The sequence below is a fragment of the Pseudozyma flocculosa genome (genome assembly GCF_000417875.1).
Source record: "Pseudozyma flocculosa PF-1 unplaced genomic scaffold scaffold00019, whole genome shotgun sequence".
NCBI lineage: Eukaryota > Fungi > Basidiomycota > Ustilaginomycetes > Ustilaginales > Ustilaginaceae > Pseudozyma > Pseudozyma flocculosa.
In genome coordinates, this window is record NW_006920887.1 from 261,380 (window position 1) to 285,384 (window position 24,005).

Consider the following 24,005-nt stretch of genomic DNA (forward strand, 5'->3'; position numbering starts at 1 on the left):
GCTCTCCTCGTGTGCTGGCGCGNGCGNGGNGGGGGGGGGGCGAAGCTGCCGGCCTGCGCCGCGCCCTCTGTTCTGACCCTTGAAGCCGGCAACTGCGAGCCGTCAACCAGCCGGGCGGCGCGGAGCACCGTACCCTAGCTAGGCCTAGCCTCGTCATCCCCCTTGTTGCCCCTCGCTGCCCCGCCCCGGTTGGGTGCTTCAGGCTTGCTCCCCACCTGCCCAAGACGGCCACCACATAGCTCGACGAAAGCCAAAACGTACTCCCCACGATGGCTGCTCCTCGAGCCAAAGGGCTGTCCCGGTCCAGGGTTGGGATCGACGAGGCAGGCGTCAAAAATGGCTCATGGGGCCGAGGGGCGCGTGAAAGCCCCGTCTGCCTGCCGGCCAGGTCAGGCCTGCCTGACTGAACTGGCCGCGAGCATCCCAGCGCGTCTCGCTCCCGTCTCGCTCCCGTCTCGCTCCCGCCCTCGATGAGGCGACCAGGCCAGGTCATCCAACTGAGGCACGCAGGGCCACATCGAGAGCCAAATCCACGCTACACCCACCCACCTCACCTCACCTGCTGGCGGGCCGAGACAGGACGTCGGATCAAATCCCATCGACCTCCGGGCCCTCACGCCCAGAGGGGCCGACACCGCACACACGCAGGGTCAATCAAGCGCTGATGGATAGATAAGAGTAACGGATCAAAGACGAAGAAAAGGTCGAACAAGGGTGCCGTAACGCGAAGAAAGGACAGACGACGACGCTGAATACCGAGCATGGGAGAGAGCGTGAGAGAGAGGGATAGAGAGCGACAGAGAGAGAGACAGAGAGAGAGCGAGAGAGAAAGAGCGGGAGCGACAATGGGACGACAAAGAGCAACGACAACGACAGCCGCAAGAAAAGGGGGAGAACAAACAAACGAAGAAAGGGCGGTCGGAGCGGAGGCGGGCGCGCATATCCAGACTGCCGCGTCCAGCGTCAAGCTGGCGGCGGCGGCAGCGGCAGCGGCAGCGGCGGCGGCGGCGGCCGCATCCGACCTTTGAGGCCTCAGATCGACCAGCAGAAGAGGCGAAGGCGGGCAACGACCAGAGGTCGACGTCCGATGCAGAAATACAAGGCGGTCAAAGAGGAAAGCGAGGGGCGGCAGTGCAGAACAAAGAGAGGGGCCCGGGACGCAGCAGAGGAAAGGCAAGCAACGGGGAGCGTTCGCGCCGCTTCAGCGCGAGTGGCCGTGATCGAGCATCTCGTTGTAGCCCACGACGTCGTCCTCGTTGAGGCTCGAACCAGCCACGCTCGCCTGCGTCCGGTGGCCCGGCAGCGCGTCGGGCGTGTAGAGCGACCGCATCGACGTCGGCGCTTGGGTCTCGGCAGCAGCGGAGCCGGCCGCCGCGCGCAGCGACGCGTAGTGCTTCATGGCCTCGTCGGGCGATGAAAAGTTGACGGGCGGCGCCATGCCCGTCTGCGAGCTCACCGCCGGCGAGGGCTGGCGCGCCACCGACGAGGCAAAGTTGGGGTGGTCGGGCGCCAGCGCCGGGCCGCTGCTGCCGCTGCCGTTGTAGTGCGCGTGGTCAATGTAGCGGCCGGCGTCCGAGATCGACGAGTCCGGCCGCGCGCCGTTGCTGCCAAACATGTCGCGGCCGTCGCTCTCCTCGCGGCCCGACGTCATCATGCTGAGCGCCGGGTACTCGAGCATCGAGTCGCGCTGGTTGGCGTCGGCCGCCTGGTGGCCGTGAACGGGGCGCGACGACGAGGGCGACGACGACGAGGGGGCGCCGAGCGAACGGCCGGCGTCGAGGCTCTTGCGCATCCGGTCGACGTCGCCGTGGCCGAGGGGCATGGGTCCGTCGTTCTGCGTGGGGCTCATGAGGATCTCGTCGTCGTCCTCGTCGTCGTCGGCGTAGACGAGGCCGTCGCTGAAGCGGCTCTCGCGGCGCGTGTCGTGGCTGGAGCGGAAGCGCTCGTCGAGCTGCGGGACGGCGGGGGCGTCGGGGTCGTAGTACGACTCGGTCTGCATCTGCGATCGTCGGTTGCCGTTCTGGCCGAGGCGGGGCAGCGAGGCGCTGCTGCGGTGGGCGCCGGCGTTGCCGCCGAGGCCGCCGCGGAGACCGCCGTGGGCCTCGCTCGAGTTGGCGAAGCTGATCTTGGAGATGCGGTCGCCGCGCGTGTTGCCGGCGAAGCTGATCCTGCTGGAGCGGTTGCCCTCGTCGTACATCGACATGCCGCGCGGGCGTGCCTCGCGCATCTCGCCCTCGGTGGCAAAGGCGGGCGAGACCTCGGACATCTCGCGCGGCACGCGGTTGCCAGCACCGCGGCCGGCCATGTTGCCGCCGCCGACGTCGTGAGAGACGCGCGCCATGTACGACGCGGGGCGGGTGCCCGGGATGGGGCCGGCGGAGCCGTCACCGCCCTGCTGCCAGTCGACCGAGATCCTGCTCATGCGCTTGTCCATCTGCTCGGCCCAGTCGACGGTCTTGTTGTTGCGCTTGATGTGGAGGCGTCGGACGAGGAGCGCCACGACGCAGACGACGACGATGATGGGGCAGACGATGGCGGCCGTCTTGCCCGAGGCGTTGAGCTTGCCGTCCTCGACAAAGGCCGAGACGAGCTTCTGCTTGAGCGAAGGGTCCCTCTCGGCGTCGGCGGGGATCTTGCCGTTGGCGGGGACAATGTACTGGGCGGTCCAGGTGGGGCCCATGGGGTTGGCCGAGTCCCAGGGCTCGTTGCCGGCAGGGACAATGTTGAAGCTGAACGAGGCATTCTTGTCCTGGTGGACATCGTTGACCCACCAGCGGGGCTCAAGCTTGATCTTGTAGTCCTTTTGGCTGACGGGAACGCCCGTGTAGCGCTGGAAGGGGGTGGTGGCGTTGCTGAGCTGGGGGGCGTAGACGTAGATGTCGATGTTCTTGACGTCGCTGGCGAGGCAGGCGCGGTTCCAGGTGACGAGCGTCTTGACGGAGCTGTCGACGACGTCGCCGGCGGCGGGCGAGACGTAGAGGCCGCCGGCCGAGCAGTCGGTGGCGCTGGGGGCGGCGGGCGCCTGCCTGCGGACGAGCTTCTTGTGCCCGACCCGGGCGTGGGCGAGGAAGTTATTGCTCTTCTTTTCGAGCATGACGGCGGCGGTTGGGGTGGTGGTGAGGAGGAGGAGGAGGGGGAGGAGGAGAAGGTCGAAGGGTGTCGAAGCGGAGCGCGTCGCGCAGAGGTGCAGAGTGCGTAGGTGGACCTGCCGTGGGGTGGAGATTAAGTCCTCGGTGGTTGCACAGCAACTAGCAGAGGAGGATCGTCAAGGCGGCAATTGGCGGAATGTGCCCAAGGTGGACGTTGGCGATGGATGTGCTGCGCTGGAAAGAAGGTGTGCCGTGTTGGCTTGGGTTGGTCTGGCGGAGCTGGGTTGGCTGCGCTGGTCGTAGGCGGGGAAAGGGTGATGGAGTGTGAGAAGGTGGAGGGGGATGAGAGAAGGAGAGTGGAGTGGCCGCGGAAAGAGGAGGGGAGGGGAGGAAGGGAGGCGAGGGCGGGGGTCGAAGACGAGGGGTATCCGAGCTTAGCGATGGGGATAGCGGGTGGTGGTGGTGGTGGTGGTGTCGACGACGACGGCGGCGGCGGCGGCAGCGGCGGCGTCAGGTAGAGGGCGAGGCACAGCGAGAGGCAGAGAGAGAGAGAGCGAGAGAGGCAGAGGCTCGGCGGCCGCAGGAGGCGCGCGCGGCTGGGCGAGCTGCGAGCGTCGGGCGGGGCAGGCAAACGCTCGGGCAGAGAGGCAGGCGCCAGGGGCGAAAAACAGCGCGGGCGCTGCGTGAGAAGAGGCGCGCCCTGCCCTGCCCTGCCCTGCCCTGCCTCTTCGGGCGGCCCAAAGGCAGCGAGGAGGCAAGCGAAGGCAGCAGAGCCAGGCAGGCAACGCGGCAGGCTCGGCTGGCAAGCTGCAGGCGGAAATTCGAGCTCGACGCCCTCGCTCGCTGCTAGCCTAGCCCCGGCCCCTCTCTCTGCCGCCTGCCTGTCGATGTGATCAATCTGTTGACAAGCAGGCGGAGCCAGGCCGCAGCCAAGCCCGACGCAAGCCTTCCCCTGCCTGCTCGCCCTGCGTGGCCTGGCCTGGCCTGGGCTTCTTGGCAGGCTCGGGCTCAGATTTCGGTGCCGCCGACTATGTACCTCCTTTGCCCTGGCGGGCGTTGGAGAACTCCAAGGTGGGGGACGCTGCCGCAGGCCAGATAGATGTGCGCATGCCGTCTGCCTCGGAGCTCCTGAGCCGGCCGCATCGCCAGGCAGCAGCGTGGTGGGGGCACGGTCGCAGAGAGTCGCAGATCGTGCGCCAGCCTGCCAGCCTGCCTGTGCCCGACCCCCGAGCGTGCGGAGGATCGCCAGGGTCTCGTGTTTGCTTTGTTGGCCAGGCCGCTCTCAGACGACGAGGCGTTCCTGGCGCACACGGCGGATCCGAACAGCGGCGGCCTGTCCAAGCAGCGCCAATCACCGTCGACGATGTGGGATGATGGCATCGAGAAGCCCGCCAGGAACCATCGCCGTCTGATACGATGACAGAGAGAGACGTGCTGGCCTGCCCTGCCCTGCCCTGCCCTGCCCTACCTCCATCAGCAGAGGCGCCAGCTGGAACGACGCGGTGGCCCGACGTCGCTCTGTCGCTCGCCCGCCCGAGAGCCAGCCGGCCAAGTTCGGCTCCGTCGTGGGGACCCCTTGGCCGGTCTGAGTAGAGCGCCGATTCCCGAATTTCGCGGCCAATTTTGGCCAACTTTTCCGGGCGCAGGGGTGGCCGAAATTTTTGCCAGGCTGCTCGTGCTCGCTGTGCTCCTTGTTCGCTGTGCCTTCTTTCCACATCAACGACCCTCGCCCGCCGTTAGCCCCCAGACAGCAACCCCGCCACCGGCACCGGCACCGGCATCTTAACCACCACCAGCAGCGACAGGATGGGCAAAAAGTCGCAAAAGAAGGCTCAGGCCGCCACGACGTCGGCCGCACCCTCGTCCTCGGCGGCGACAACGACGCCCGCCAACGCCCTGTTCGGCGCCAAGCCCAGCGGATCCTTTGATGCCGAGCTCGATGCCTTCTTCAAGGTAGCGCCCGCGTCTGCGCCCAAACCAGCAGCGGCAGCGGCACCTGCCACCGCCAGCAAGCGCAAGGCCAGCCATGTCGAGGCGAGCGCCTCTGCCGCCAAGAAGGCCAAATCGGCCGACGAGACGACCGACGAAGACGACGGGCAAGCCGCAGAGGCTGCCAGCAGCGAGGCCGATGAGGACGAGGATGAGGATGCAGACGAGGGCGATGGCGACCTCTCGGAGCTCGACGAGGCAGAGATTGAGTCCATGGCGGACCTGATGGATGCCGACGACTCGGTCGAAGGGGCCGGCGGCGAAGCAGCAGACATGGAAGGCGGCGACGAGGAAGAGGACGAGGAGGAGGACGACGAGGAGGACCCGGACGTGGACGAAGACGAAGATGACGACGAAGAGGATGCGGCAAAGTACGGCTCGACGACCAAGCCCAAGGCGGCCTTCGCCATCGTCCACGAGTCGCTGCAGAAGAAGGGCGCCGTGCGCAAGCCCAAAAACGCCCAGTTCGAGGACGTCGACGAGCCGTCGGAGCTCAAGGACAAGCGCACCCTCTTTATCGGCAACGTGCCCATCGAGGCCGTCAAGTCCAAGTCGCTCCAGCGGCGGCTGCGCAGGCACCTCGCCTCCCTCTCGCCCTACCCGGGCGTCACCAAGATCACCAGCCTCCGCTTCCGCTCCATCCCCTTTGCCGTCCCCACCGACGACTTCACCGCCGAGTCCGAAGAGGCCGCCGCCAAGCTCGCCAAGCGCAGGGAGCGGTCCAAGAACTACAAAGAGGCGCTCGCCGCCGTCGAGGGCAAGGACGCCGCGTCGGCCCACCAGTTCCTCACCGCCAAGCAGAAGCGCAAGGTGGCCTACATCAACCAGGACATCAACTCGCACGCCGACACCGTCAATGCGTACGTCACCCTCGGATACCCCGACGCCGTCTTCAGGCACATCAACCAGACGAGGCGCGCCAAGCAGCAGGAGCGGGAGCAGGCAGAGGAGCAGGAGCAGGCAGACGAGCAGGACGCCGCCACGACTGGCAAGGGCGACGGCGAGGGCAGCGCCAAGCCCAAGAAGGGCAGCACCGGCTCCAAGGAGCAGCGACAGCCGGCCGACGAGCTGGCCGGCTTCGACAAACGCCTCACTGCGCCCGTGTTGGCAGCGCTGCTCGCCTCGATCGCCGACGGCCAGCTGTTCGAGGGCCGCCACCTGCGCGTCGACCTGGTCAAGCCGCTCGAGGCGTCCGAAGTCATCGCGGCCGGCCTGGACAAGGTGACGACGGCCGAAGGCAGCCTGGTCGGCAGCGCCGCATCGGGCACCACCGACCCCAAGCGCACCCTGTTTGTCGGCAACCTCGACTTTGAGGTCAAGGACGAGGAGATCCGCACCTTTTTCGAAAAGCTCCTCGCCGACGAGCGCGGCCCGCCGCCCGACACGCTCATCCCCGTCGTCGGGCTCGATGGCAAGCCCCCCGTCCAGCCCACGTTGTACCGCTCCAGCGCCAAGGCCGGCGGTCAGGGAGAGGGAGAGGACGATGACGACGACGGCGCTGCTTCGTCGGACGACGAGAGCGATGCCGAAGACGAGCGGACCGCCGCCGCCGCCGATCGGATGCTGGCGCTGCACGCCGCGTCGTGGGTGCGCAGCGTCCGCGTGATCCGCGACAAGGCGACGCAGATGGGCAAGGGCATCGCCTACGTTCGCTTCCTCGACACCGAGTGCGTCGACGAGATCATGGCCATCCACGAGGCCGAAGAGGCCTTCTTCGCCAGCGTCCGAGGAGGCGGCGCCAAGGGTGCAGCAGGCGGCAAGGGTGGCGGCGGTCGCAACATCTCCAACAGCGCTCTGGCGTCGACGGCCATCGCCGTTGGAGGCAAGCAGTCCGAGTTCCGGCGCCGGCTCAAGCTGCGCGGGAGGGTGCTGCGCGTGTCGAGGTGCAAGGCCACCACCAACGCCACCAGGAACGGCCCCGGCGGCGGTAACACCAGGCAGGGTCGAACGCAGAGGCGCGACCAGGCGACACCTTCGTCGGACGAGCCGCGCACGCCGGCGCGCGGCAGTCGACCGGGCTACCGATCCAGCGGTGCACCCACGCCCAACGGATCCTCGCCCAAATTTGGCAGCGACCGTCCGGCACAGTCCCGGGCCGCCTCGACATCGACGACGCCAACAAAGAAGCACGGTCCGGCCAGCAGCAGCGGCGGCGGCGCGCCCGCCAAACCGCCACCTGCATCAGCGGCCGCGCTGGAAAAGGCGAGCATGCTGGCCAAGCTGGGCAAAGAGGAGCGCGCGGCGTTCAAGCGCAACGACGCAGAGAGGCAGCAGCGTCGCATGGAGAAGAAGAACAAGAAAAAGGCGGCCTCCAAGATCCTCAAGGACGCCGGCAGCGGGAGGGACAAGGTCAAGCTGCCCTCGTCGTCGTCATCGTCGTCCAAGGGCGGCGCGGCCAAAGGAAAGGGCAAGAAGAGCTTCAGCGGTGCCGGTGCCCAGGCCAAGAAGGCAAAGGCCAAGGCTTCGGCGGCGGCAGGCGGCGGCAGTGGTGGGAAGCCCAAGAAGGTCAAGAAGTAGTGGTTGCGCGTGGCGATGCGGGTTTCAGCGAGCGGAACTGCGGCGGTCGTGGCAGTGCAATTCGAGGGGCCACGCCTTTTGCCTGCCGGTGCTCGTATCGTGTGCGCGTGCGTGTGCGTGTGTGTGTGCGTGTGCGTGTGCGAAGTTTTGCTGCGGACGGACCGCCTATGCGGCGGCGGATGCGGCGTGTGGCGCCGTCATCGAGGGATGAACGACCCGGATGCTAGGGTCGCTCGAGTGGGTGACGTCTGAAGCTTGGGCGAGCGAGACCCGTGACGTCGTTGGACGAGGCAGCAGGCGGCGCCAAGGATGCTGGCTCGCTCGGCAGTGGTGGTTCATCCCTGCACTCGCCGCCGATGGCTTGTGAAGAGCGGTTCGATCGAGGTCCTGGGCTCGCTGCCAGGGGAAGGCCGGGTGACGAAGCGGGCTCGTTGCGTGCATGTCGTGCTGATGAGCCATGGCGACGTGGTGATGCCCCCTCGGCTTCAGTGGCGAGCCTTCTTGGCCGGATGGACCCGGCTGCTCTCGGCCTGCTGCTCGTCACGACGCTTGCCCGACTCCTGCTGGGCCTGGTGCTTGGTCTGGGCCTGGGACTGCGGCTGCGGCGCCACACCGGCCGCAAAGTTGCGAAGGCGCGCCACGAGAGCCGACGTCGCCTCTCGCTCCTCGAGGCTCGTTTCCTCGTCCCTTCCCTGGACCCTCGGACGGGTTGGGAGCTCCTTCTCCATCTCGCCGTCCTCGACGTTGAAGTGCGATTCCCTCTGTATGGGGCCTCTCTGGCAGCAGCGCAAGTTGAGAGCCACCTCGTACTGCTGCAGCCGCCCGGGGAAGTCGGCGAGATAGTTCTGCGAGTTGTAGCTCTTGTAGCGTGCGCAGAAGGCGAGGAGCTCGGCCAAGATGCGCTGCAGGTGGATGAGGTGCAGATGGGGAACGATGTCCTTCGAGGACAAGTCGGGGGGTCCGCTTCCGGGAACATCCTTGCCTTTCGCGTTCGCGGCTGTCTTGGTATTCTCGTTCGTCGATGCTCCCGGGCCGGCAGCAACGGCACCGGTGGCAGTCGAGCTGCTCACATCCTTGCCGCCGCTGGAGCTGGCGATGGGGCCGTCTGCGGCGACGGTTTCTTCGCGGCTCGACTCGGCAGCTGTGCACTCATCTCCCCCGGACGCAGTTCCCCTGACGTCGTTTCCGCCCTCTCCTGCGACTACCTTCTTCCCATGCGCCTGCATGCCCGGCTCATGCTCGAGGATCAAGCAGGCCGCACGGCCAACGGTGAAGAGCCAGATCACCATGAGGTCCTGCGCGTTATTGGTCCTATCGAACCAGTTGGGAGTCTGTAGCTCGAGCATGAACTCCTGCGCCTCGGCAGCCTTGTCGACCTCGGGAGCAGCGGCACCCTGGGTCTTCGCCATCTCGACGGCGAACGTGTTTGCTCGGAATCGTGAAAAGTGCTGGGCCACGACCGTCTCCCTCGACCTCGAAACAAGGTTGTGAGGCGACCAGGACTTGTAATGCTCGTCAAAGGCTCGGTGCCTCTCTTCCATCGCGGCAAAATCTTCCGGAGTGGCTTCCTCCAGCCACTTAATGAAGCGACTCATGGTGGTGCGAGATTGGTTGGGCAGTGCGGATCTGCAGGTGCAGACCGAGGCGTGCACTTGGGTGCGAGATAGGTGACGAGGCGGCAGTGTGCGCAACAAAGCGAAAAAGAGGTGGCGATAGAGGCGGAGGGAGAAAGGAGCGAGGATGGATGAGGTCAGGAAGGAAGAGCCGGACGGGCGCCTGCCCGCTTGGCCTGCTCTCCGCGCGGCGGCAGCAAAGAGCAGGCCGCTGAGTCGATTTTTTTTTGGTGGGGCGGCTGACCGACGGCGGTCGGCGGAGCAGCGCACCGGCCGCGCACAGGAGGCCGACGCTCCGAATCTGCAAGTTGGCCAGCCTTCACCCATCCATATATAGCGCTTCACCAAACGCGACGACCGACCCGGCCAGATCCCTTCCATGCAGCCACGCTCCGCTCCGACGCTCAGACGAATCGAGGCTGAGTTGGGGGAAGCAAAGGCGCCGTATCGATATCATGGAGCGGTCAAAGCACGTCGGGGATCGTCACCGTCGATGGGGAAGCAACGTGATGGCGTAGGGAATCTATGTTGTACAAGGTGGCGGGCCGTTTCTACGTCGTCCCGGCCTGCCAGTGCTGCTGCTGCTGCTGCGGCGATGTCAGCGTCGTTGAAGGGGGCCGAGGGCTCAGGTTCTAGTTCTGCCTATGTTTTTGTTGCGTCGTGGCAGCGCTGACGCAGACCCGTCGTCTTCGTCGGCCTCGAGCTGTTGTAGCGCAGGCCACGTCTAATCTCTTCGCCTCCGTCTGATCATGTATGCCTCAGGCTGGCGAGGAAGCTCGGGGGATGCGTCGGGTGCGCTTCTTGATACTCTGGCTGTGCTACGAGCACGAGCAGCCGCCGTATGGCGACGAGGCTGGGGAATCGTCATGACGACGACGACGTCTTCCTCGCTCGCTCCTCTGCGTCCCTCTGCAGCTGCTGGTAGACCTTGGACTTGGCGCGGATGCTCTTGCCGTAGCCAAAGAGGATGAACGGGACCTGGGCGACAAAGACGTCGAGGGCGCGGTCGTTAGCGGCGCAATCCACTAGGGAGGCGGAGGACCGGGAGCCCAACTCACTGTGCCGAGGGCGAGGCCGACAAAGCCCGCGAGCGAGCTGGCCCACTGGTAGCCAAGGTGCTCGTACATCGGCTTGACGAAGAGCGGAAAGGCAAAGGCAAACATGTTGCGCGCAAAACTTTGCGCCGCCAGCGCCGACGAGGCGTAGGTCAAGTAGCTGTCGCTGAGGAAGTTGAAGCACTGTGGATGGGTAGACCGGTGCGGTCAGCTTTCGATGCTGCCACGCAGAGAGGGCGAGGATGTCGCGCTGGAAACTCACGGCCAGGTAGATGTGATAGACGCCAGTCATGAGCACGACGACGCCGACGATCCTGTTGGCCGACGCAGGGGGGAGCAGAGGCAGCCGAGTCAGCCAGCGTTCCATCACGGAGCACGACGGGATGACGAAGAAGGGCCAGCGCACTCACGGTCCCGCCATGCTGACGTGGCTATAGCTGGTCCAGCCGTAGATGAAGCAGCCGACCGGGAAGGCTACGGCGCCGACGCAGGCCGAGTAGAGGCGTGCCTCTGGTCCGCGCTTGGGGAAGTTGCGGGCGTACATGCGCTCCTGGAGCGGGTTGAGCAGGTTGCCGAGGATGGCTGAGAAGCAAATGGACAGGAAGACGAGGCCATTCTGGGTGCGCGACAGGGAGAACAAGGGGAGGACCGCAAAGAGAGGGGGTCAGCTTCTCGTCCGACCATGCGGAGGGCCACGGACAATCACTCACCTGGCCAGGAGTGTAATTGTGCAGCGCCGAGACGAAGCCGATGGAGCTCAGAAGCAGGTAGAGGAAGCCCCAGGTGAAGCTCTGCGGTGCAAGAGGGCAGCAGGACAGGGTGTCAGCGGCGCCGCGCGACCGGGCAGACCGGCAACGGCAATTGGTCAGGCGAGCACTCACGACCCAGAGCGAGAAGAAGGTGACGATGGGCTCGGTGAAGAGGAAGAGGAGCGGGCGGGTCAGGCTGTTCTTGATGAGGATGGGCACCGAGGCGCGCTCCTCTTCGGCCCTCGCCCGGTAGCGCTGGTCACCCGTCGTCTTGCGGAGTCGGTGCGCTCGACGCGTGAGGATGATGCCGCCGCGCGTCTCTTTGAGGAAGAAGGCGATCACAATGAAGCCAACGCCTGTGTAGATCGCTTGAATCCACGCTATCCAGCGCCACTCGAGCGACGAGTTCTGCTCGACCCAGCCGGCCCAGACGGGCCCGAAGCCGGTGCCGAAGATGGCGGCGGTGGCAAAGAGTGCCATGGGCTGGCCGCGTTCCGAGGAGCGGAAGATGTCTGCGAGGCGAAGGAGGAGGAGAACAATGAAGGGGAGCAGGGTCGCCGCCGTCAGCACACCGCGGCGCAGGCAGGGAAGGCGATGTCGCGTCGAGCGGCGCCGTGCGTTGCGCTGCCGCGCCGATGGCCGCACTCACCTGCGATCGTGCCGCCGACCATGGTGGACCCGGTGGAGCCAAAGGCGCCGCTAAGGAAGCGGCAGATGAGGACGGTCTGGATGTTCTGGGCGGCGCCCACGCCGATGAAGAGGACGGTGTAGCAGAGGTGGCAGACGAGGTAGATGGGGTTGCGGCCAAACACTTCGGAGAGGGGCGCGAGGACGAGGGGCGGGATGGCGAAGCCGAGGGCGTAGATCGAGATGCCGAGGAGCGACATGGTGTGGTTGGTGACGTTGAGGTCTCGCTCCATCGAGGGGATGCCGGGTACGTAGGCGGAGGCGGTGGCGGCCACCTCGGCGGTGAAGAAGACGGCGAGGCAGGTGATGATCCACTTCCGGCGCGTCGAAAAGTTAAAGGGATCCTCGGGGTCGTTGTCCTCAAACTCGACCCAGATGACATCGCCGGCGGCCTCCATCTTGCGCTCCTGAGGCGTAGGCTCGGCGTGCTTTTCGAGGTCGACGACCTGGCCATCCAGGCCCGCGCCGACGGGCATGCCCTGGAGCGCGCTGTTGGGCGACTGCGAGCGCGCCAGGTCATCGTGGGCGGCGTGGGAAACTGAGCTGACTGTGCGCGCCATCTCGGAGGCCTCCGAGATGGTGTACGGTGTATGTTGAGCCGGCTCCGCAGAGGGCGGCATCATCGCGACGAGCGATGTCAGGGAGATGTCGAAAAGTACGTGATCGAGCTGGGCGAGGCGGATGGCGGAGGCTGGCCAGTCAGGGATTGCTCTGGTCGTTGGCGGATTGCGGGTGATGCGGACGGGGAGGGGTATGGTCGGTGGCCTTAGATGGTCCTGTATATATACCTTTTGCCGTCCTGGCGCTGCCAGCCAAACCTTGTTGAAGGCGAGCGAGCGGAGCAGGCAAGAAGGTTTAGCTAGCGGCAGGCCGTGCCGGAAGTGCGCAGGTCTCTAGCGGTCACGGAAGAAAGGGAGGAAACAGGCTAGGAAGCAAGCTCGGGTGGGGCGCGCTTGACGGTTGCAACCGGAATGAAGTGGTCGGACGGACGGACGGCCGGACGGTCGTTCGGGCGGTAATGAAGGCCGTAGCCGATGGCCTGCGGATCGACAAAGGCGTCGGACGGACAATCGATAAAGGCCGATGGCAGTGGCAGGGGCGGGCCGTCTGGCGGTGTGTCCGGTGTCTGGAGGATGCTGCTGAGTCTTTAGATTCCGTGCGCCAACGGGCCGGCAAGACCTAGGTTGCCGCGGTCGAGCAGGCCGGGAAAGGAGGGGATCCGAAGGGCGCAGGGATGGCGAGGGGATGGGCGGATGATCCGGGTGCCAGACTCAAGCTTTGCAAAGGGAGCTCGGCCTTCTTATTCAGGGCGAGGGAACGAACTGGCCAGGTGCCGTTCGTCGAGCAAAACGGGCGAGCAGGAGCAATGCGTCGATCAAGCAAGGTTGAGCAGGGGGCGCAGCAGATAGGCCGGAAGCTAGCCGCGCATGGAGCAAGCACGCAGAGGTGACGGGTGAAAGGGCGAAGGTCGGATGGTGGTGGTGGTGATGGTGAGAGGTGGCTCGTGGCGGGTGATTGGATCCAGAGACGACGCGGAGCCACGGCACCATGCCGTAGCAAGAGGCCAGCAGCAGAGGGGATCGTCAAGAGGCTGCCGGTTCGAGGGTCTTGACAGGCGGCCAGAGGCAAAGGGCAACAGGCCACAGGCACACGTACACGAAGGCAGTGTGCGGCAGCTTGCCGGCCAATTTGTCGGCAAAACCAACATGACCTTCAGTAGCCGCTGCACCCACCCTTCGCACGCAGGCCGGCCGGCAGCCCACGCCATCAGCATGACCGTCCCTCCTGCCCGAGAATTTTTCATGGTGCGACCGGGGAGAGGAGATGGGTGGTCCCCGTTCCGTCGTCTGGTCGTGCGAAGCAAGGACAGCGCGGCGGCCATGCTGCCTTAGCATCGCTTGCCTTGGTCATCAAGGATCGCCCGGCCCCGCTGGACGCTCGTTTGAGCAGCGCGGCAGGCCGGCACGCGCAAAACAACGGCGGCGCCTTGGACTCATCATCATCAACGACTGCCCTTGAAGCAAGCCGCAATCGAGCGGGTCCGTTCCGTTTGCAGGATCAGCCGTCGACTCAGGAGTCGCTGCGAGCATGATTCGACGGATGCGCCGAAAAACAAAAGGCAGAGGCGAGCTAAAAGCCGCAAGGCCAGGCAGGCAGCGACCACCACCACCGGTCTTCGGGAACTCGCGTGCTCCCGAGGCCGGCGGATCTATCGGCTGCTGCGGAAACCTGAACCCTCACCCTCCCGCTCTCGCCGTCCACGCCCGCACCCTCGCTGTCCGCCTCCTTGCCCGGTCCCGACATTCGCACAGGCGCAGCAACAGCACGCTTTTTCACCATACCAACACCATACCGGTCCCCCCGTCGTCGCTGTGCCGCCGGCATGGCCAGCAGGCAAGGTGTGTGTGGTACGGACGGTACCTGTCGGCGCCGACCGTGCTCGTCGACCGTGTCGGATCGGACCGCCCGCGCGCCAGACCGGCTGATTGCCGAAGCGCAGCGACCGCGGCCGACATGAGCGGACGAGTCTGTACAACCGCGGCGACGATCCGCGCGTACGTGTCCCCAAACCCAGCCCCGAAGGCGGACCTGGTCGCACACCCCAGAAGCTCCGCTGCCCACACCGTTGTGCAACGGCTCCGGATGGCAGCGGAGCAGGGGCCGGACCACCTGCCTAGCTAGGCACCTGCTCGCCCCGCGCCCGTTTCACCTGCGCCAAGGCGACCGACCGAGCGAGCGCCGCACGCCGCCGCCGCCGCCGTCGAACGACGGACGCACGCACGTACGTACGATGAGCAGCGGAGGAGGCTCGTGCAGCAGCCGCGCTGTGGATCAGTCCGCCGTGGTCATTCCAGGCTGTGTACCTGGGCCAAAAAGCGGCGGAGAGCTCCGGTCGAGTGATACGGTGGTACAGCGCTTGACCTCCTGTCGGCTCCGAGAGAGGGGCCCTGCCCGGCGACTTGGCCCGGCCTAGCCTGCGTGATGCCCGTGCTGCGCGAATCTTATCTGTCTTGTCGCCAGCCTGCCACGTCCATCTGAAAGGGCGTGGGGAGGAAGCAGGCGACCCCCAAGAGCGAGGCCAGGGGGTCAAAGCCGTGGCCAACTGCAAGGAGCGGAGCGAGCCCATGGCGTCTCGACCCCGTCGCCGGCGCCAATTCCCCCTGCCTGCGGGCTCCCTCCTAGGCGTAACCTGTTCGCTGCTGGTTCGGATCTTTTTCCACCTGGCTCGCCGAACGACGTCACCCAGCAGCCCCCCGGCCGTCGTCGGTCGGACAGGCCTGCACGCACGCACGTTGCAGCGCCACCACCGACGACGGTAGACAGGGGCATGCGGACGTAGCTACGCGCAGTCCCGCCGCCATGGCAGCGTGCGAGGGTGTTTCTCGAGGGCGAGCTCGCAACGATGGCGGCGCCGCGACTGCGGTCAAGAGGCCACGCCGGAGAGGGCTGCGGGACGCTTGCTCTGGGATCGGTTTCGGCCTGGCCCGACCCTGCGGGCTGAGCCGCCTTGCTGCTGTGCCCGTCGACCAACCGAGCCTCGCGAGGCTCGTGGCGGTCGGGGAGCGAGGCGGTCCCCACCCGTAGCGTGGCGCTAATCCGGCGCTAGGCTCGAGCACTGGCCATCATCACCTTGCCTCTGTTTGTCTTGCTTCAGAGAGACGAGGCCTGCCTGGCCTGGCAGCTCTTGCTCGCCTGTTGCGGGGCAGGCGTAGGAGACCAGGGTGTGGCAGAGCAGCAAGTCAAGACGCTGTGGTGTCGACTGCAGGCCTGCCTGCGTGCCTGCCTGCGATGCCTCTGCCTCCCTCCGCTGTGAGCCATCAGCTGAGCTGGGCCAGACTCCTCAGCGAACCGGCAAAGATGATACGCACGCCGCCAAGATGACCGAGAGGGCGAGTGAGCGAGGAGCAGGCAGGGCAGGCCGAGCCAAAGATGGGGGCTGGGGCCGACCCTGGATTGGCCTGCCAGCGACAGCCGGCTGCTGTGCGGTTGCGGTGCCGTGCGGCGAGCAGAAAACCCGCAGCGGCAGAGGGCGTAGGTGCTGCTTGGCTTCCTCGCCCGCTCCCTCGCCCGCTCCCTCGCCTGCCACCTCGACTCCGTCGCCCCGGTCTATCGGGACGCATCACCATCGCTCACGACCACCTTTACCACCACCAACACCGCCGTCGTCACCATTGCTGATCGCGTCCCTCGTCTCGCCCACGGCTCGCTCTCCCCTCTTTCACTTGCTCGCCTCGGCCTCTTCGATGTCCACAGTCGCGCCACCAGCATCCCTCAGCGCCCACGTCATTCTCGCCTCGACCCTGCAGCATCAGCTCGGCGCTGTCGTCCGCTCTCTTTGCTCTTCCTGACCACGCTATCCTTCTCTCATCGAAAGACGCATCAATATCTGCTCCGAACGCACGACTTCGCCCGGCCCATAGTCGCCGTCATTCCGCCCACTTTGCAGCCCCGTCTCTGGCAGGATCCGCCCTCGTTCGCCTCGCCGCATCCTTCGAGCCCCTGCCACGTTCCACACCTCGCCACAACAGCATCTGTGACATCCGACCTCGTCTGAAAGCCCAGCGACAGCGGCTAGCGCACCCGCAACGCCCGCCCAGCGTCTCCTTGCCTACGCTCTGAACGCGCCCGGCGCTGCCCGTCCTTCTTGCCTCTGGCGTTATAGACCACCTGCTGGCATTCTCGCCTGCCGCGCACATCAGCCAGACATGGGCCGCAAGAAGATCAAGATCCAGCCCATCAAGGAGGACCGCAACCGGTCGGTCACCTATCTTAAGCGCAAGTCCGGCCTCTTCAAAAAGGCCCATGAGCTTGCCGTCCTGACTGACGCAGAGGTAGCTGTCATCGTCTTTGGTCACAACGGCAAGCTGGCCGAGTTCTGCTCTGGCGACATCGACCAGCTCCTGCTACGGTATACCGAGGTGAGCGTCGCGGCAGCGCCTCCGGATGAGCCTTGGCCTGCTCGGCTCGTCAAATCAGATGCTCAGACGCAGAATCGCAGCGACTGACCTACCGCCCCTTGCACTAATTGCCCGGAAACGCAGTACGATGGAGTGGCCGAGAGAAAGGGTCCGCAGCACTACTTTGGTATGGACAAGGACTCGGGAGACGAGGACGGCGGCGACGAGGGAAATGACGGCAACGACAAGCCGGACAAATCCGGGCCGAGCGGCGGTACAGGCGGCGACGCTGGGCCAACACAGGACCCCGGTCCATCGTCCCAGGGCGGTGGCGGGTCAGGCAACGGTCGCGGAGGCAAACGCGGCGGAGGCTCGGGCGGCAGTGGGAGCAGGGCAGGCAGCAAGCGCAAGGCCGACAGCCAGGCCTCTGCATCGCGATCCGGACCCGCACCAAAGAAGGAGCTGGCCTCGACATCAGGAGGCGGCAGCACCGGCATCAAGGCCGAACAGGATTCCGAGCCCAACGAAAGCACGTCTGCGGTGGGCAAGAGCGCCCTCAACGCGGCTCTGCGAGAGCGTGGGCGGCAGAAGGAAGCCGCCGGTCTGGGCCTGACGTACGGGTCGGCCGAGGGACCCGCCTCGCACCTTGCATGCGGTCGGCCGAGTCAGCACCCAGTCGTCTCGGCAGCCGGTGGCCAACCCAGCGGGCTGCCGACGCCGCGGCGCAGCAGCTTCTCGTCGGGTGCTCAGCCTCGGCCCTCGAGCTCCTCGGGTCGGCCCGTGACGGCCAACGCCGCCCTTGCCGCATCGTATCCTCCTGAACTGTCGCAGTCGTCGTTGATGCCGTCGCCAGCGGCCGCGTCGATGGCAGCACAGCAACAGCAGCAACAGCAGCAGCAGGCGGCAGAAGAGCACTTCCAGCAGCAACGCCAACAGCAGCAGCTCCATGGGCAGGCGCCGGCAGGCATGTTTGGAGGCTTTGCACCGAGCCTAGCGCTGCAGCATCAGGGCCACAATGAGGCGGTCCAAGCGGCCACTGCAGCCGCGGCCTACGCGGTACGGGGCGCCGCCGCAAGGGGCCTCGAAGTCCAGATCCCCGGCGCAGAGGGCGGCGCCATGTCGCAATCACAGCCGCCGACGCAACCGGCTCCAGAGCTCGTACTTCGACCATCATCGACGGGGCATCATCGTTCGCACCATAGCCTCGCCTCGATGGACTTCACCAGCATGTCGAGCAGCAACGGCGCCTTTGCCAACGTCAGCGGCCCCTCGCCTGGGCCCCTCCAGATGGCGAGGCCGTACACGGCAAGCGGCGACTTTGCCGCCGGCCACCTTGCCCCGCCTGGAGCGGTGCATCAGCTGCAGCAAGCGCAGCCGCAGCCGCAAAACTTTGGGGCCAATCCAGCATTCCTTTCCTACTCGGCCTCGCCCGCGCCGTCCATCCATGGCTCGTCCGCACCCACGCCGATTGCAGCAAGCAGCCACGATGGCAACAACGACCACCATCAGCATCAGCATCAGCAGCAGCAGCAGCAGCAGCAGCAGCAGCAGCAGCAGCGATCTAATGCCATGTTCCTGGAAGACGGCTTAGACATGTTGCAAGGATCTGCCGTCACGACCGAGGGCGGCGGCGGTCCCGGGTCGAGCGGCACGAGGCCGCACTTGACGCTCAACGGCCACAGCATGGGCGGTCAGCTGGTCGGAAGCTCGTCCGGCTCAGCCTTTTCAACGTCTGACAGCGAGATCTCTCCTGCCAGCGCCGTCCCACCTCATCACCCGCCGCCGCACGCAACGAGCTTCGACGTCAACTCCGGCCTGCTCACGATGCCGCTCGATGCGTCTTCCGCGACGGCGGCGGCCAAGGCGGCAGAGCAGCATGCCCACGCTTCCCACAATGCTGCGATGGCGATGGCAATGAACCAGGTGCCGGTCCATCTCGGTTCTCGCCATCCCCACCATCCCTCCCTGGCGCCCGTGCATGCCGCTTCACGAGGGGCTCCGGCGGCCCCCGTGGCGTACGACGACCCGATCGCCGTCAACTCGGCCCTGTTTGGGCGGTAGGCGCTTCGTCGTTCTCGATGCATGCGCCCGCTTTTCAACCTTTTCTTGCCCCTATCGCATCGGAATCTCCCTCTGGATCCGCATTTGCTCTCTGCACGTGCCGTGCTGCCCCCCAGCGATCGACTTCTGCCGAGCAGAAGCCTCCAGGTCGCCGTGCGAGGGGCCACCCACGACCTCATCTGTATACAATCTCATCGACCGGATCCCGCGTGCAAACTCTGCCGTCCTCGGCTGTCTTCCTCTCTGCCCGGTCCCGACGCGTGTTCCGGTGACGATATCGAAGACGAAGGCAAAGGCAGCAGCTGGACCGTTGTCGAAGGCGAGGAGGAGAAGGTCGGGATGCAGCGCCAAGGCTGTGGGGCTGATGTGTGGGCCGGCGCCAGGCGGCGTGCCTCTCGCCCGAGTGCGCGTGGCACCCGAGGCGCTCGGGTCCGCCCGCCTGCGGAAGCTCGAGGAAGGCGGGCGAAGACGTGGCCTACTCACTCGCACGGCCCCCGAGGCGGGCCCCTTTGGTGTCGACGCCCGGGTCCACGCTCACCTTTCTTCTCGCCACCACCACCACGCAACCTCTCTCGTCTGTCACCACCTCGTCCTTCCCTGTCTCCACATTTACGGCTATCCGACTATCCCATCCGGCTCTCTAGCTCAGCCGCTCTTTCCCAGCCGGTCAACTCAGTAAGTGTGGGCTAGATCCCGATCGCCGACCCGGTCCTCGCAGCCCGACCCCACTCTCCATGATGAACCGAAATCCTCAAATTTCAATACATGTTAGACTTCCGATCAATTCATGACGGAAGCAATGATTCTTTCACCCTGAGACTCCTTTCTGGCTGGGGCCCTGCACCGACCTTTGCTCTCCTGCCTTTTCCTCCCAGAAAGGACCGCGGGCTGACCTCTGTCGTTGCATCTTCTTCCCTTGCGCGCTCCATCGTAACCAGGCCTTCTCTCCCAGCGGCGCTACTCCGCTCTAACACCCGACCCCACCTCACACATCTCACCGCAATGGCGAGCGACCAGGCACACCTTGCTTACGCCGTCGTCAGCTGGCTCGAGCAGGCCGGCACCTCGCTCCCTGCCGACAAGAAGGCCGAGCTGCAGACGGCCGCCAAGAGCGCCGCCACCGCCTTTGGCGTCAACACCTCGGACTCGGCACAGCAGCAGCAGTACGGCCAAGGGCCGGGGCTCCAGGCCATCTTTGACATCTTCCTCAAGACGCAGAAAAAAATGGGCGCTCCCTCGACCTCGGCCTCGACCCCGGCGGCAGCGGCAGCGGCATCCAGCGCCGAGCCCGCAGCTGCACCGGCGGCCAAGGACGTGTCCGAGGCCGACATCGCCAAGGCCGAAGAGCTCAAGACGGAGGGCAACAAGGCCATGTCGTCCAAGGACTACGGCGCCGCCATCGAGGCGTACGGCAAGGCCATCGAGCTCAACCCCAACTCGCCCGTCTACTATTCGAACCGTGCCGCCGCCTTTAGCCAGATTGGGCAGCACGACCAGGCCATCGACGACGCTCGCGCCGCCTCCAAGATCGACCCCAAGTTTGGCAAGGCCTACAGCCGCCTCGGCCACGCCCTCTTTTCGTCCGGCCGCTTTTCCGATGCCGTCGAGGCCTACGAAAAGGGCGTCGAGGTGGACCCGTCCAACGACGTGCTCAAGCGCGGCCTCGCCGCCAGCAAGGAGCGCCTCGCCAGCGAGGGCGGCGGCAACGCGTCCGCCTCGTCGCCGTCGTCGGCTGCCGCTCGCGATGCCGTGTCGAGCCCCGGCCAGGGCGCCGGTGCCGGTGCCGGTGCTGGCGCGGGAGCCGGAGGCTTCCCCAACTTTGGCGGTGCCGGCGGCATGCCCGACCTCGCCTCGCTGATGAACAACCCGATGGTGGCGCAGATGGCGCAGAACCTCATGTCGAACCCCAACGGCCTGTCGGAGCTGATGAACAACCCCATGCTGCGCCAGGCGGCCGAGCGCTTCCAGGGCGGCGGCGGCATGCCCGACATTGGCTCGCTGATGCAGGACCCCGCGATGCGCGAGATGGCGCGCAACTTTATGGGCGGTGCCGGCGGTGCTGGCGGCGCTGGCGGTGCTGGCGGAAACAACAGCAACAACAACAACATGTACGGCTGAAGCAGTCCATCGTCGCGCCTGGTCCCCTTTCCCCCACCGAAGCAAACTCTTCTCTCCCAGCCATGTATCGGAGGCGCAACCGGCCCAAGGCTCGCCATCCGACGATTCCCCCACCGACCGACCCTCTTGCGCTTGAACCACCCACCGCTGCCGTCACGGGTCTCCATTGCTTCGGTCCGTCACGTCCGCACGCCCGCACGAGAGCCGGCGACCCACAGCTAGAGCATCTCTCGGTTCTCTCTTCCTCTTCTGGCCCAAATCCACCGTTCCACAACTGTACCTATATCGCCACACCGCCCCCGCGTCAGCTGCGCTCGTTCACGATGGCAATCCGGAGTCTGTCGTCACGTTCCCTCCCGTCGCGTTCGACCAGCCAGCGCGTTCGTCGTCATTTCCTTGCTCGGGCTCGAGGTTAGCATGCCTGAGGGGCGTCCAGTTGGCGCTCCCCTGCGCTCCGTGGTGCAAACCCGCTAGCTGGTGCGATATCGCCCATTCTTCATCTCGAGCTCAGTCGCGCCTCGTGCCAGAGCACGCGTTCGTACCCTAGCTTGACCTCCTTCCTGACCGCGACTACTGCACGAGGTCTCCCCTCAACCCGCACTAGCATGACGCCCAGCAGAACTGTGCCAGCGCAGCGATACACGCATGCCGCGGAAGCTTTCAAGCAAGCCTGCTGGTTTCAGTTCGACGATACGACCGACTTCTTGGTCTCTAGTCGACTCCGGGCGCGAGCTACTGAGGGCGTCGAGGTCCAGATCCAGCTCCAACTCCAGAATGGTGTCGCTTTGACCTCCTTCATCCTGCTGCACCACGAGGGTCAGGACCTCTCTGGCGTCAAAAATTGCACCACAAGCCGCGCCCAGACAGACAGCAAGCCAGGTACCGTACCTCTCTCAATCCTCCATGGAGCCGTGGCCTACGCAGTTGATCTGGACTGGACTTGACTAGGCGACCGCACTATCGTTCATTGACGACGCCGATGCACGTTGCGCGTGTCAAAATGGCCTCGCACGAGCGTGTACGCCCCCCGCTCTAGCACGCGTTTGGCTTAGACATGACGGCGTTGGAATGGGTCGGGAGTGGCTCGCTGCCAGCGCAGCTTCTCTCTTTTCAGCTAATCCCTCTTTCTCGGCGCCTCGTAAAGGGTAGGTGGCGACAGGTCAAGGGATAAGAAGGATGTACTGGACGACGACTCGGTCCAGCTCGGCTCAGGATCGACAGCTCGCCCCGCCCCGCCCCGCCCCGCTCCGCCTTGTCCCTCAAGGCTCAGGCACAGCTTTTCCCCCCGTCTTACCCCTTCGCGAAGCTCGAGACCAACACCTGCTTCAACCCGGCAGCGACGGAGAAGATGTCCAATCGTCTTCGCAAGTGGCTCGGAGTCGGTCCCACCTCCGCCTTCGTCGGAGCGGGCACGACGACGGGAAACGACGGAATGCTCTTCGACCCATCACAGCTCGACCCGGGGAAGGGGCAGCCTTCGACGCAGTGCAGCGTCGACGAGGCGACGGAGCCGTGGAGGTTCGGACGTCGTGCGTCGTTGCTCCTGCTGCGCACCAAGTCGTTGCGTTTCGATCGAGCGGTTCCGACCGAGGCCGAGGCGGATGGACCGGCGCAGCCACCCGCCCCTCCCGCTCGGAGGGCATCGACGGTCTCATTCCGTCTCAGATCCTCGGTGCTTCCCCTCCAAAGCAAAAACGGAGCGACATCCGCCTCTGAACCGCGTACGGATTCGGATTCGACAACTCTGTCGCTGCAGCATCAACGACGACGACGACGAGGCGCACTCGATCCGAGCCCCAGCACGTCCCACGTCGGGATACATGGGGATCATCGCCATTCCTGCCCTGTGCCCACCGCCGCCGCCGCCGCCGCTGCTCCGATGGGGACAGGGTGGGGAACAAGGCGGTGTCGAGCGTCACTCCCGGCCGCGTTCCGCCTCGATCTCAACCTCGACCCCAGCGGCGGATGGGCAACGGGCCTGCATCTGCATCTTGACTGCGCCGAGATGTCGTCGTCGTCGTACTACCCAGACCCGGTGCAGCAAGAGGATCACAAACGGGAATGGCAGGACGTCTCCCTCCTCCCATGTCACCCTCCGCATCCTTCAGCGACAACCATGGATCACCATCCGCTCTCCTTCAACCATGTTCCATCCTCCTCCTACTTCCCTCAGTACGCGCTCTACCCACCCTGTGTCTGGACCTTCGACCCATGTCCCTCCTCAACCCAAACTCCAGCGTCAACGCCAACGCCAACAACAACGACGACGACGACGGGTCCGCTGGTGCTGAATGGCAGCACGTGGGGTGCCGACGCGTGGGAGCAAGGCCGGATCGACGAGGCAGAGCGACACCGAGCAAAGTGGACCACGTCGTCGGCCTCACGGCCTCGGTCCCTCCTCTGGCGCCTCTCGCGCGTCCATTCCCGCAACGGCTCCTCGTCCTCGTCTGCCTCCCATTCTTCTGTTTCGTCGGCGTCGTCGTCGAGTGGGGCCCGACGGCTCGATCTGGCTTGTTAGGAGAGCGACGCAGAGCGGCTGCCGGCCTGCGGGTCGCATCCACTTCCCTTTCTCTCCGTCGCTGCATTCTCCATCGCAAAACCCCTCTGGGCTCTTCTCTTGGCAAAATTGTCTTCCATCCGGGCCTCATTCAGGCTCTCGAGGCTACTGCGGGGACGACGATGACACTGCTTGGACCGATTAAAGAGAGGTAGCGTGGAAAGTACAAGTACACAGAGTCACAGCGGGAATGAAGGGTAAACGAGTGATGCCGGCGCCCTCTCCTCTTAGCCCACGACCTTGGCAAACCATCGCTTGACCGACTTGGCCTTCTTGGGCCCCTTGCTGCGGCCTCCGCCGCTGCCGCGGGTCGACGCGGTCGACGAGACGTCGCCCACCTCGTCGTCGTCGTCGTCGTCGACATCCGCGTTGTCCTCGGCATCGCTGCCGAGGTGCACGGCAGCGCACGGGATATCGACGCCGTCGTAGACGTGCAGGCCCGTCTGGAGGCTCGCCGAGATCGTGTAGCGCCGATCGCCCATCCTCCGCACGCCCGCCGCCTCCTGGCCGTCGTCGTCATGGCCGTCCTCTGTGGCGCTGGCCGAGTCGTGGTCCGACTGCTCCTGCAGGATGCTGAGCGAGTTGGGCGCGCAGACGGGCGACGAGGGCGGCGACGGGATGGGAGGCGGCGAGGGGGCATGACGACGGTGCGCCTGCCGCGGCGTCAGCCCG

General features: G+C 65.8%; 7 protein-coding genes across 7 annotated transcripts in view; 3 read left to right on the forward strand and 4 right to left on the reverse strand.

Annotated features, from left to right (window-relative positions):
• Positions 1-1,201: 1,201 nt before the first annotated feature.
• Positions 1,202-3,094, reverse strand: PFL1_05354 (uncharacterized protein; the record flags this gene model as incomplete). Its single annotated transcript, XM_007882886.1, has 1 exon — positions 1,202-3,094. One exon carries the CDS (start codon positions 3,092-3,094, stop codon positions 1,202-1,204), a length of 1,893 nt encoding a protein of 630 aa, XP_007881077.1.
• A 1,801-nt stretch (positions 3,095-4,895) lies between these two features.
• PFL1_05355 (uncharacterized protein) lies at positions 4,896-7,595 on the forward strand (the record flags this gene model as incomplete). Its single annotated transcript, XM_007882887.1, has 1 exon — positions 4,896-7,595. One exon carries the CDS (start codon positions 4,896-4,898, stop codon positions 7,593-7,595), a length of 2,700 nt encoding a protein of 899 aa, XP_007881078.1.
• Positions 7,596-8,080: 485 nt separating this feature from the next.
• PFL1_05356 (uncharacterized protein) lies at positions 8,081-9,190 on the reverse strand (the record flags this gene model as incomplete). Its single annotated transcript, XM_007882888.1, has 2 exons — positions 8,081-8,497; positions 8,666-9,190. 2 exons carry the CDS (start codon positions 9,188-9,190, stop codon positions 8,081-8,083), a joined length of 942 nt encoding a protein of 313 aa, XP_007881079.1.
• Positions 9,191-10,072: 882 nt separating this feature from the next.
• On the reverse strand, positions 10,073-12,322 carry PFL1_05357 (uncharacterized protein; the record flags this gene model as incomplete). The annotated part of the gene is made up of 7 exons (XM_007882889.1): positions 10,073-10,186; positions 10,267-10,446; positions 10,526-10,577; positions 10,674-10,879; positions 10,974-11,054; positions 11,145-11,524; positions 11,662-12,322. 7 exons carry the CDS (start codon positions 12,320-12,322, stop codon positions 10,073-10,075), a joined length of 1,674 nt encoding a protein of 557 aa, XP_007881080.1.
• A 4,083-nt stretch (positions 12,323-16,405) lies between these two features.
• On the forward strand, positions 16,406-18,658 carry PFL1_05358 (uncharacterized protein; the record flags this gene model as incomplete). The annotated part of the gene is made up of 2 exons (XM_007882890.1): positions 16,406-16,618; positions 16,742-18,658. The coding sequence occupies 2 exons, from the start codon at positions 16,406-16,408 to the stop codon at positions 18,656-18,658; spliced, it is 2,130 nt and encodes a 709-aa protein (XP_007881081.1).
• A 1,002-nt stretch (positions 18,659-19,660) lies between these two features.
• PFL1_05359 (uncharacterized protein) lies at positions 19,661-20,776 on the forward strand (the record flags this gene model as incomplete). Its single annotated transcript, XM_007882891.1, has 1 exon — positions 19,661-20,776. One exon carries the CDS (start codon positions 19,661-19,663, stop codon positions 20,774-20,776), a length of 1,116 nt encoding a protein of 371 aa, XP_007881082.1.
• Positions 20,777-23,560: 2,784 nt separating this feature from the next.
• PFL1_05360 (uncharacterized protein) overlaps positions 23,561-24,005 on the reverse strand; it is a gene marked incomplete at both ends in the record, with an annotated part of 2,680 nt that continues 2,235 nt past the window's right edge. The window contains one exon of the mRNA XM_007882892.1: positions 23,561-23,906. Within this exon, the coding sequence (XP_007881083.1) occupies positions 23,561-23,906 (346 nt within the window). The remainder of the gene's footprint in view (positions 23,907-24,005) is intronic.